The sequence below is a fragment of the Quercus robur genome, chromosome 1, assembly GCF_932294415.1.
Source record: "Quercus robur chromosome 1, dhQueRobu3.1, whole genome shotgun sequence".
Taxonomy (NCBI): Eukaryota; Viridiplantae; Streptophyta; class Magnoliopsida; order Fagales; family Fagaceae; genus Quercus; species Quercus robur.
In genome coordinates, this window is record NC_065534.1 from 18,751,111 (window position 1) to 18,764,276 (window position 13,166).

Genomic DNA, 13,166 nt, shown 5'->3' on the forward strand with positions numbered 1-13,166 from the left:
ATAGTCATTCACCCACTTAATGGATTAGCCATTTAAGTATATTTATTCTTCAAAAACTCTTTATCTGGTCTATTAATTATGTAACTCCAGCCCATTAGATTTATGTCCAGCAATTAATCTCATAATGCCTACTTCATTAGGATTATGGACCTAATTAATCAAATTAATTTGGGTAATAATTTCGTGAGGCCCATTGAGCCTATAAATAGACCCATTCAGACCCAATACAAAGTTTGAACACTTTGTGCAGAGGTTGTTCTAACCATACTGCACTGGTTTAGCCAACCAAAGTCTTGAATCTCTTTAAAGAGAGCGAGTGTCAGGCCTCAGTCCAAATAATGTTTTGTATTTCTATTTTCAAATAAATAATATTTAGAAGTATTATTCAGTTTCTTTTTGTATTATTTCCCTTATTATTGTGATTGCATTAATAGTTATAAGTGAGCATTAATTATTATTTCAATTTCTCTTTAAAATTTTGTTGTGTTAACATTTGCATTTATCTTCACTCCAATCATTCCCTTGTCCCATGCCCCTTGCCTATTTTCTATTTTTTATTTTTTAGAAACACCCATGCCTAATTGTTTAATTTCTATGTTGTGTAACAGGTCCTATTTAAAAAAGCTAAAATATTGTCAAGAGGATCATATTCAAGCTTATTTCAATTGAACATTAAAAAATTTTGGGTAAGGGGGTTCCTAATTTTATTTTAAATGATCAAAACAAAATTATTATACATATTCTTTTCTTTTCTTTTTCTTTTTTTTGCCAACTCAAGGGGTTCATTTGAACCCCTAGGCGGCAAGTGAACCCCTAAGTTTCACTTGTCGCCGGCCTTGTTTCAACCAAAGAAAATATTCCCTATCATGAATCTTTCATATAGTGACCCTCTTACATAATAGTAGATCTTGTTAATTAAATTCATGTTAGGATTTACCATTCATGTGAGTGAGAGAAGTATCATGTTTTGCACTTTGAGAATACTTAATAATTTTCCTTCAATCACAATATTTACCTTATATTAGTATAATAATTTGGAGGAATTCCACATAATGAAACCGATTTTTTTTAATGGGTATAGTATATATACTATACATGACAATCACTTCATTAGATCAGTTGATGATGCATATCACATTGAACATTAACTTTACTATTTTCTAATTATTTTTATGTTATTTTGTATTTTAATCTATGATATGGTAAAATAAGATAGAGTCAACCTTTGGGGTTTTATATCAAATGATAAGCCTTTTTTTTTTTGTGTCACTTTATGGTAAAATAAGATAGAGTCTACCTTTGGGGTTTTATGTCAAATGATAAGCCCTTTTTTTGTGTTACTTTAAATAAATAGTACAAAGTCACATGATACTATAACTGTCATATTTGCTAACAACTTATATCATATTGACCAAGTGTCCATTTGGCATGCATTTATAAGCTCAATTTTTAACGTTTAAGTTTTATGTACAACTTTTTTTAAATCTCACCTTTTTTTTTTTTTAAGTACTAATATATTTTAACACACTTTCAAAGTATGATAAAAATTATTATTATATATAAATTTTAAAAAATTTGTGACCACCCTAAATCTTTTTAGGCCTAACATGATTAAACTTTGGATAAAATTTAGCAACAAATTTGGTTGTAAACTAAGTCTATAACTCCACTTAATATTTTTTTTATTGGATGTGAATTTTGACAAATCCACCTTTGAATTACATTTTCTTCTTATATCCTTCATACTTTCAAAATTTCATGAAGATCAAAGATTAATAACTATGTCACCAATCAAATATTTAAATTTCGTGTTTTTGTAATCTAAAATTATATATAAAAAATAAGTTTAAGCATTGAATAGCAAATAATATCCGATTAGCATTAAATTTGACATGTGTTTTAAGAACATAAAGATCTAGAACATGCAACTCAACGGTTAGATTTTCGAAATATATAGTCTTGTTAATTTTTTTAGTGAGAGTTGTTGTCTAAGGCTACTGATGAAGTGTGACTTCGTCAGTCGAAATGGGCAGATGGAACTCCATGTCCGCACATAAGTATCCTTTAAGAGGGTCACCGGTGTGGTGCCTGCCACAACGCCTCTGATGCCAAAGTTAGAACAGAAGAGCAATTCGTGAAATAGAAAATGAGCAAGATAGTGATGGGTGCTTTCTTAGAGTGTGAATATGTACCTCCTGGTGACAATGTGAGGGCTTTATATATGTGGCTTTGGGTGTCAGCCGTTGTGGTTGTTAATGCCATTCTTAGTAACGCCTCTTTCCCAATAATGGAGCTTTTAATAAGTTTCCAACGGTCTGCCTGGCTGGTTTTGTAACCGTCCAGGTCATCAATCAACTGCATTGAATGACTTTCCTACCATTGTCAGTGATGACTGGTTTCTTCGTCATTTAAGATATCTTCGTCATAAGCGTTGGCTTCGTCTCGAGAATGTAACCTCGTCATTCCCATCAATTGCCCCCAGGTTCTATGGTCGTCTATGACGTGTCATGAGGACCGTAGAAGATGAAAAGTTTTCCTAAGCTGTCTGTGACTCTTGGGGTTTTGCTCCGAATTTAATGCGTAGTGGCGGCGCTACATGCAATGTGGCCACGTAGGTGCGCTGATCTGTGGAGTTAATGGCATGACCCATTGGGTTTCTTGCTGGTTTTTCAATCGTTTTTAAGCCTTAACTTGAAACTTCTCCTTTTCTAGTTTCTTTTACTTTTCAGATAACAAAAAACATCCAAACGCTGTTTCGAGCTTCCTTTTTCTCCAAACCAGTGTGCTGCGCCTTGGTGTTTCGCCATTTGTGGAGGTATGTTTTTCCTTACACGTTTTTTCTTACCTTTTCCTTCTGTCTTACTGTAGTATAGTTTCTGATTCTTTTTTTTTCTTTACTTCCTTTGCTTTTGTTGGTCTTTGATTTTCTTGGGGATTTAGCTTGTGTTGTCCTTCTTTGCCCTTTGTTTTCTGTATTTCCATGGTTAATAGTTCTGAGGTTAGGGTAGCTTGCCCATCAATTTCCTTTCTTTTTGCACGCCTAGGGGGGTCTTTAGGTGTTTTCCAGCATTTAGAGAATCTTGTGTTTGAGGGTAATTGTCTGAGTGTCGTTTTGGGCGATTTGCTGCCTTTGCTTCGCCAATCGCTTAATTGGTTCGAGGGTTTAGTAAGAAGGAGAGAGGTGATGTCTGAGATTAGGTCTAGCGACCTCGAGATTGGGCTGTTGTCTAACGGCGACCCAGTAGAAGGGGACACAGCCGTCTCTGCTCCTCAGGAGGTTAAGGCTTTTCATGCCCTTAAGGAGGTGTGTGGGTTGGATGCTGAAACTGTGAGTAGATTCAAGGATAGGTTTCAGTTTCCAGCACGAGTTTGTGTTCGTCTACCCAATGACGAGGATAGGGCCTGTCATTTTTTTCCGGGTGAGGTATGTTTTTACGAGTCGACCTTCACCTACGGGCTTAGGCTCGCCGTCCACCCGTTCCTGATGGAACTCCTGGCCCATTTTGGTATTGCTCCAAGGCACTCATGCCCAACTCGTGGAGGATTGTGATCAACTATATACAAATATGGTTGGCCTCCAACGGAGACATGATCTAGGTAGGTGAACTCACCTATCTATACCATTTGAAGGAGTCGAAGGAGTACAGGTATTATGAGTTAGTTCCTCGGGAGAGAAGAACTAGGATTGTCAAGGGTTTACCTTCGTCCTTCAGATATTGGAAGTCACGATTTTTCTTTGTGTCCAGGGATGATTTCGAGACTCAATCCAGCAGTGATTGGGGCGATATCCCGAGGTTGCTTCGTTCGTGGGGAACCCCGACCTTAGGTGCGTCAGTATTCTTCTCCGTCGTTTCAGTTTTGTTGCTTTTGATGTTTTATCATCACTAACTCCTTTGTCTTCAATTTGGCACAGTTAAGAGACGGCCTAAGCTTAAGAGCAGGCATAAGGAGCGCATCGAAACCGCGATTGGATACGCAGAGACGATCGAAAGCTGGGACAATCTGGTTGATCCCCGGACCCTTGCCTTCTACAACCTTGGACCTGACCCATCTCCTTACGTCCTTCGTAATATTGGCATTAAAGGAAAAAAAAGTAAGTATTGTCATCATCAGTGTCGGTTCTTCCCATGTACACTAAGCGTTTCCTGCTAAGTGTTTTCCTCTTGCAGAAATGACGACCAAGTTTAACAAGGACATGTACGCAAAGATGAGGTCCAAATAGGACGAATCGCTGTCCAACTTGGGGAAGAAGGCCGTGCGCGTAACCGGGAAGGGCCCTTCCATCAATCCCCTTGGCTCCGTGACTCCTATAGTTTCTACTACTGAGACGATGAGGACGACCTTTCCAACCACGTCGATAGAGGAGATCCCTACTCCAAGCTCCAAAAGGCCACACGTGGCTGATAAGGAGAAGGAGAAGGTTGATTCCCGATCGTCCACGATATGGGATGATGAGAGGCTGGCTGTGGATAGGGCTCATGAGGTTGTTACTCCAGCAGATTTGAGGACCCTTTCTGACATGTCACTGAACGAGGTCGCCTCTCGTCATGTCCACAGGCTCGTCCAGGTATGGTGTTCATCTTTCCCACCTTTTTTTTTTTAGCTGACGACTTAAGAACTTCTTTCCAGGTGTTGGGGGAGAGCCTTCATATCACCTCTGAATATTTCACTCAAGAGGCCAAGGTGGCATCCCTAACATCTTGGATGGAGGCTTTAGAGAGGGAGAATTCTGAGTTGAAGAAGAATTTGATTGTCTCTATGGACGAGACAACTTCTTTGAAGGCAAAGGTTAAGACCCTAGATGACGACCTCAGAGTTGAGCGCAAATTGACTCAGGAGAAGGATGAGCAGCTCCTTTCTGCCAAGGAGAAACTTAAAACGATTGCTGCCAGATCAGTTGAGGCCTTCCAGACTACTGACGAGTACAACACAGTACTTTTCAGTTGGTACTTCAAAGGTTTCGAGCTTCTCAGGAGATATCTGGTCAAGCATTCTGCTGGGGTCGACATGGAGAGTCTAGACCTGGAAGAGGTTGATAAGGAGATGGCAATGGACAAAGTTGCTCAATCCTCCGCTCCAGAAGGTGATGTCTCTAGAATCGCTACTGACGCCCCGGCCAATGAAGATCCCGCTGCTGATGCCTGACTTAGTTACTTAGAAACTTTTTGTGTGGACGCTTGTCATATTTTGGGCCCCCCTTTTTTTTTTTTTTTTTTTTGTAAATCTAATTTCAAAACAATTATTTGTTATCTTATTTCGAAGACAATGCTTGTGGCCCAGCGTTTATGGGTCACTAGAAAGAACAAGGATAATTGCCCGTTGTTTTTGGGCTTTAATTGACTTTATGATTTTGCACTTTCCTGTTTGTATGATTGTACCTTTGTTTGTACCTGACATGTTTATGGCGTTTTGAGTTCGTCCACACCTTGTACTTAGCATAAATTTCTTAGCTGTAATCTCTCCATTCGTCAACGATTTGTTTCTTACTCTCGATCCTTTAGAAGGGCTTGGATACAGCCTGAGTTTTGTTTTGATTTGTTGCAAGGTTCTTGTCCCTTTTCTTCTTCTTCTCTCTCTTTTTTGTGGATTCGTCGATAGCCTGAATCTGTCAAGAGGTATCTCATCCCTTGCCCCTGCTAAAGGATTGTGCCTACGTCAGCGACTTGTTCCCGTCGAGGCGGGGCTTCTTATTTGACTTATACTCATTAAAGGAATATTTGTTGCATTTATGGATTCGTTGGTGATTTACATTCGTCAAAGCAGAATCTTATCACTTAGCCATTTTTTGGTGACTTACATCCATTTAAGGAATCTTGTCACTTAGGCTTCGTCAGTGATTTACATTCGTCTTGGCGGAATTTTATCACTTAACTTTATATGCCTTTTATCCGTTGGTAGGATCGTCAGTAACTTACATCCGTCAAGGCGGAATCTTGTTACTTAGCTTTTTTTTTTTACGCATTATACCCGTTGGTGGGATCGTCAGTAACTTACATCTGTCAAGGCGGAATCTTGTTACTTAGCTATTATATGCCGATCATTTGACTAGACCTGTTTATACAAAGACATTAGAGGAATAATTCTTTTATTAACTTCAAGAATGAACATATCTATTTGTTACATCTACTTGTGGTACTTCTTTAAATGCTCAATGTTCCATGGTCGAGGGAGTCTTCGTCCGTCCATGGTTTCCAGGTGGTAACTACACTGTCTTGAGTAGTGAATGACTCAGTAAGGCCCCTCCCACGTGGGACCCAGCTTTCCTTAGGTGGAGTCTTTAGTTGTTGTGGTGGTCTTGCGCAGGACGAGGTCTCCTATGTCCAGTCGTCTAAGCTTAACCCTCTTATTGTAATATTCGACCATCTTCAGGTGGTACTTCGTCATCTTTCTGGAGGCATTGTCTCTTACTTCGTCCAGACAGTCTAGGTTGAGTCGTAGCTCATTGTCATTACATTCTTTGTTGAACGTCCCTCGTCTGATGCTCGTTACTCCCACTTCGACCGGGATTACTGCTTCTGTGCCATAGGTGAGCTTGAAGGGGGTCTCTCCTGTTGGGGTTCTTGCTGTGGTTCTGTACGCCCACAGGACATTAGGTAATTCCTCCGGCCAGGCACCCTTCGCATCGTCCAGCTCGGTTTTGATAATCTTGAGTAGCATTCGGTTCGTTACTTCCACTTGTTCATTTGCCTGGGGATGTCCAGGGGACGAGAACTGATTCTTGATTCCAAGGCCTGAACAGAAGTCCCTGAAGCCTTGGCTGTCGAACTGCCTCCCATTATCAGATATAATTGTCAAGGGAATCCCGAACCTGCAGATTATATTCTTCCACACAAAGCTTCGGATTCTTGCCTCAGTTATAGTTGCTAGAGCCTCTGCTTCAACCCACTTTGTGAAATAATCAATAGCAACTAGTAAGAACTTTACCTGACCTTTACCTTGGGGTAGTGGGCCGACGATGTCAATTCCCCATTGTGCAAATGGCCACGGGGAGGATATCGTCGTCAGTTTCTCTGCTGGAAGCCGTTGTATATTCTCGTATCGCTGACACTTGTCACACTTCTTGACGATTTCAATAGCGTCCACCTGCATAGTCGGCCAAAAATAACCTGTCCGTATGACCTTTTTTACCAGGGATTTGGGGCCGGCATGGTCACCACAAACTCCTGCATAGACTTCCTCCAGTATGTATCTGGCTTCTTCTTCGTCAACACACTTCAAGTAAGGCATGGAGAAGCCTCTCTTGTATAAGGTGTCATTAAGGATCGTGAATCTGGCCGCCCTCTTCCTGATCCTTTTAGCTTCTTCTGTGTTCTGAGGGAGGTATCCGTCCTGAAGGAAAGATATTATGAGTGTCATCCAGCCGTTTGCGCTTTGGACGGAAAACGTTGGGACCTCTTCAATACTGGGGTGTTTCTGGACTTCCATCGCTAAATCCATGCTAATCTCCTCTTTCTCTGACGATGCTAGCTTCGAGATTCCGTCTGTCCCCATATTCTGACTTCTTGGGATCTGCATGAACTCCATTGTATCAAACTCCTGAGTCAGATATTTCGTCAGCCTGAGGTATTTCTGCATCCTTTCTTCCTTCACTTCGTACTCCCCTTTGACCTGCTCGATTACCAGTTTTGAATCATTCTGGATTAACAGGTTCTTAGCTCCAAGTGTCTTACCAAGCCTTAATCCCATCAGTATCCCCTCGTATTTAGCTTCGTTGTTGGTAGCCGGAAATTTTAGTTGAACCCCATATTTGAGTATCTCTCTGTCGAGGGTGGTTATGACGACCCCTACTCCCCCCCTTCGTTGGGCTGACGAACCATCAGTTTGTATCGTCCATCTCTCAACTTCATCAGTAAAGCTGTCTTCGTCCAGAAGGGTGAAGTCTGCGATGAAATTGGCCAGAGCTTGCGCCTTGATTGTTGTTCTGGGATGGTATTCGATGTCAAATTGACTAAGTTCAATTGCCCACTGGACCATTCTTCCAGCTGCCTCAGGCTTGTTCATTGATTTCTTGATTGGTTGGTCCGTCATTACAAGGATAGGGTTTGCTTGAAAGTATTGCCTTAGCTTGCGCGAGGCCACTTTTAACGCAAGCGCGATCTTTTTAATCCGTGGGTACCTGGACTCAGCCCTCTGGAAGGCCTGGCTGACGTAGTAAACTAGGAGCTGCTTCGTGCCTTCTTCTTTAATCAAGGCTGCACTTACTGCTGAAGCTAACACTGCTAGGTATAAGTACAGGTCTTCCCCTTCTTTAGACTAGCTTAAGAGGGGTGGACTACTCAGATAACGTTTTAGTTCCTGGAACGCTGCTTCACATTCGTTGGTTCAGGCAAAAGCCTGCTTCAAAGTTTCAAAAAATGGTAGGCATTTGTCTGTAGCTCTAAACATAAACCTGTTCAAAGCTGCTATCTTTCCTGTAAGTTTTTGAACTTCCTTGACGGTCCTGGGTGAAGCCATGTCGATTATGGCCCGCACTTTCTCTGGGTTTGCTTTTATTCCTCTTTGAGACACCATGAATCCTAGGAATTTACCCGAAGCTACTCCAAAAACACACTTACTTGGATTCAACCTCATCTGGCATTTTTTTAGGGTTGCAAACGTCTCCTTCAAGTCGTCCAGATGTGTGAGCTTTTCTTTACTCTTGACGAGCATATCGTCCACGTATACTTCCATGTTCCTGCCAATCTGTTAACTGAACATTTTGTTCACCAATCTCTGATACGCAGCTCCAGCATTCTTCAATCAAAAAGGCATTACCTTGTAACAAAAGAGTCCTTGACTCGTGACGAAAGCAGTCTTTTCCTGGTTTTCCTCAACCATCCTGATCTGGTTATATCCAGAGAATGCGTCCATAAACGTCAGTAATTTGTGCCTGGCTGTAGAGTCCACGAGCTGGTCTATTCTCGGTAGAGGGAAGCTGTCCTTTGGGCATGCCTTGTTTAGGTCGGTGAAGTCTACACACATCCTCCATTTTCCATTTGCTTTCTTCACTAGGACGACGTTCACGAGCCATTCAGGATAGTACACTTCCCGGATGAAACCTGCCGTCAAGAGCTTGGTAACTTCTTCTGCAACTGCTTGATTTCGCTCCGGGGCGAAGGTTCTTCATCTTTGTTGGACGGGTCTCCGTTCCTGATTCACATTCAACTTATGCTGGATGACTTCAGGAGCTATGTCCGGCATGTCCTCATGGCTCCATGCGAAGACATCAATATTTTCTTTAAGGAATTGGATAAGTCTTGTTCTCATCTCAAGGCTTAGCGTCGTTCCTATATTTGTTGTCTTGTTCGCTTCTCCTTCAACCAATTCCACTGTTTCCAGGTCCTCCACTATATCTTCTTCCTTCTTTTCAATCATCCACGTGTGGTTCTCCTTCGCAGCCAGGACAGCTTGATAGCATTCTCTTGCCAGGACCTGATCCCCTTTTACTTCACCGACACCATTATCTGTTGGGAATTTTACCTTCAAACAGTAGGTGGACGTGGCCGCTTTCCATTTGTTGAGTGTGGGCCTCCTAATGATGACGTTATAGGATGAGGGGCAGTCCACCACAAGGAAGTCTAACTAACGGGTCAACTACACCAGGTAGGTCCCCACTGTCACTGTCAACGTCAACATCACTATACCCCTAGGGTATACCCTGTCTCCACTGAAGCTGACGAGGAGAGAGTCAAATGGGTGCAGTCTCCTTGGGTCTAGCTTCAGCTGTTGGAAGGCAGGGAGGTAGATGATGTCTGTGGAGTTGCCGTTGTCCACGAGGATCCTCTTGGTGTTGAATCCCTCTATATTCAGCATTATGACCAAAGGATCATTGTGGGGCTGCTTCACTCCTCTGGCGTCCCCTTCATTAAAGGACATGTCTCGATCTGTTCGTTGTTGCTTGGACGGAGGTATGGTGTGGACACTATTTACTTGCCTCTGGTAGGCTTTCTGGAGGGATTTAAATGATCCTCCTGAAAATGGCCCTCCTACAATCGTCTTTATCTCCCCGATCACATCCTGCAGGGGTTGGGACGGGCGGTCGTCACCTCGGGAAGAAGATCCGTACTGGTTCATATTATCATCCACAAACTTATGATACTCTCCCTTCTTCACATATTTCTGTAACTTCCCTTTCCGTATCAAGTCTTCTATTTGCTCCTTAAGGTCCTTACAATCTTCTGTGTTGTAGCCGTGGTCTTTATGGAATCGGCAGTACTTGTTCTTGTCGCGGACATTAGGGGATGAGTGTAATGGCCTTGGCCATTTGAGGTAGTGTTCGTCCTTGATCTGCGTTAAAATTTTGTCAACAGGCATAACTAGGGGCGTGAATCTTATCGCGAGGCGCGCTTTAATTAGGGCTCTTTCACGAGGTGACATAAATCCAATGGTTTAAGGCTACTTTGGAATTCAAATGAGATTAATCTCGTTTGTAATTCCTTCCTGGGGTTTTGGAGCGAATTGATTGCCTCTAGATTCGTCCTCCATATAAGACGTGCAGTGATGGACAGTCCCTCCTTATTTGCAAAGTCTTGAATTTTCAGATTTCTATCTCCTCAAAAGTTCCCAAAGTCCCTACTACGAGAGTGACTAAGATTTTGGGAGCGAAATTATCATGGTTGGGGTGAGGGTGAAGGAACAAAATCCCCTTCAGAAGTCTTGGGTATCTCCAAGATTCAGAATGGCCCTTTCAGGACAAGGGAGACAAAGGCTCAAGTCCTTCCTTCTCCTCGATACGGCAAGAAAGGAATCTCTTTTTCCTTCAGCCAAAATCCGAAGCAGGTGGATGTCGCATCAGATTTTTGGTGCGACAGCATTGAGATTTCCCATCGCCGGTACCATTCGCTCCCGCTCGATTATTGCTAATATGGTTCTTGCTCGATTGCTGTCAAAGCTGGTACGGGGATTTGGCATCCCTGCTTCTTCCTCTCTTCCATCACTGGCGCCACCTAGGTGCTTCCGCTTCTTCTTCTCTTCCATCACTGGCGCCACCCAGGTGCCTCTACTTCTTCTTCTCTTCCTTCACTTGAGCTGCCCAGACTTGCCTAATCGTCGTTAGAGCAGAATTGAAGGATCTATCGTCCCCATGTATTTTTTATGTTATAATCTTTTATTTTCAGTTAGCTTATGATTTCAGGCTTGTCTAAGCCCCTTTATGTATTTTGTACCGTCTCTTTATCTAATAAAAGATGATTTTATCGCATTTTACGTATCCTTTCTCTTTTGCAATGATTATCGTGTGAATGGATGTACTGGTGTTTTTTTCTTTGAATCGTATTTAGAACCGATGACCTCGTCGGTAGAGTTATTTATCGAAATCTATGACCACAACAGTGCCGATTTTAAATAAGTTAACTATACAGGACTAACCAGGATAATAGTCGCACGCTCCGTATTGCAAACAGAGTAACTGCCTAAGGATGTGCAAGCTGAAATTAACTTTTCGAAAGGGTCGTCGGGCATTAGGGTCCTTTCCCTAGTTTCCGATGATATTCGTAGCTTTAACTTGTTTTAGGTATATGATCCAAAGACCGTGCAATACTCTGGTTCCGTCCAGCACTTAGGCTTTGTTTTCAATGTGCCTAGTTTCCCATAGGCTTGAGTCCGAGGACCATACAACGCCTTGGTCCTATCTAGCACTTGGGCTTTTCTCTCAATGTGCCTAGTTTCCCTGTAGGCTTGAGTCCGAGGACTATGCAAGGCCTTGGTTCTATCTAACACTTGGGCTTTGCTTTCAATGTGTCTAGTTTCCCCGTAGCCTTGAGCCCGAGGACTATACAAGGCCTTGGTTCTGTCTAGCACTTCGACTTTCCTCTCAATGTGTCTAGTTTCCTCATAGGCTTGAGTCCGAGGACTATGCAAGGCCTTGGTTTTATCTAGCACTTGGGCTTTGCGTTCAATGTGTCTAGTTTCCCCGTAAGCTTGAGTCCGAGGACTATGCAAGCAAGGTTGTCAAAATCGGGATCCTACGTAGGATCGTTGGAGGTAGGTAAGATCGTGGATCGTAGGATCGAATCGTGGATCGTAAGATCCTACCTATTTTCAGATTTTAAGCAAAAATCCTATTGATAATGATTTTGTATGTTATATAATCACTTAAAATATGAATTCATCCATTAAAAAACAAAAATTGCATCATAAAATGTAATTTACTCGCACTACATTGTTCTTATGTTATTCTAACGAAACAAACTATATTTAACTTTTGACATAATATATCTAAAAAGTTCAATACATGTTTAATTAGCAACTAAGTACCAAAATATTATCTACACATATGGAAAATGTTTTCCAAATTCTAAGTTCCAAATCCAAAATAAGTTAGGCTAGTTAGCATATAAAAACTAGCTAACTACAAATTTACAATATGTAATTCAAAAAGAAAATTCTCAATCTAAGGTAAACTAGCTAATTACAAATATAAAATCCAAAAGAGAATTCTCATTCTAAAGTTCTTCTAATCTAGTCACTATCATTGTCATATCTCATTTCATCATCTATATCCTTCCTAGTATCAACATCCATGGCGTAATCATCGAAATCCCTAACTCTCTCAAATCCAGGTGGGGGCCGATCACTATCATCATCATTAGAACCATCATCATTCTCATGAAATTCATCACTAACATCATGAACTAGCACACTTTTTCCTTTGGCAGCAACTCTTGAAACCTCATCATCACCTAACATTGATAACCAAAATATACAAATTTTTTTGATAAGTAAAGTATACAAATGTAAATTAGTGATTAGTGGTCACACATTCAAACTATACATTGATAACTTGTATAAATATTAGCTATAAAGGAAGGCTTTAAAGTTATAAATTAATACCTTCATTGTCTTCATCAAAATCTGCACTATCATCTTCTGAATCTACAGAATCTGCTGCTAACCACTCATCATCAGAAGACAAATTCTCCAAACCAATTTCTTCTTTTGTACTCAATGGTTTAGCTCTTTTTTGTTTTATCTTCAAGTTGTACATAACGAAGACCAAGTCATTCATTTTTTCCTGGTGTAAGCGATTTCTCCTTTTTGAATGTACCTATAGTTGTAATAATTTTAATTGAGAATTCTCAAACACAGGGGAGGGGGGAAGAAACAAACTTTTACTAAGAAAGAAAATGGAAAACCATCTTGTCATAATATACCAAAGTCATTTGGTCTTACCATTTCAAACGCACTCC

At 41.3% G+C, this 13,166-nt stretch overlaps 2 protein-coding genes across 2 annotated transcripts in view; both read right to left on the reverse strand.

Moving 5' to 3' along the window:
• Nucleotides 1-13,166, reverse strand: part of LOC126724154 (hexokinase-3-like) — an 84,789-nt gene that overhangs the window by 15,909 nt on the left and 55,714 nt on the right. The window lies entirely within an intron of this gene.
• LOC126724192 (uncharacterized) lies at nt 12,402-12,984 on the reverse strand. Its single transcript, XM_050428583.1, has 2 exons — nt 12,811-12,984; nt 12,402-12,659 (listed from the first exon to the last, which is right to left on the reverse strand). Exons 1-2 carry the CDS (start codon nt 12,962-12,964, stop codon nt 12,439-12,441), a joined length of 375 nt encoding a protein of 124 aa, XP_050284540.1. The 5' UTR covers nt 12,965-12,984; the 3' UTR covers nt 12,402-12,438.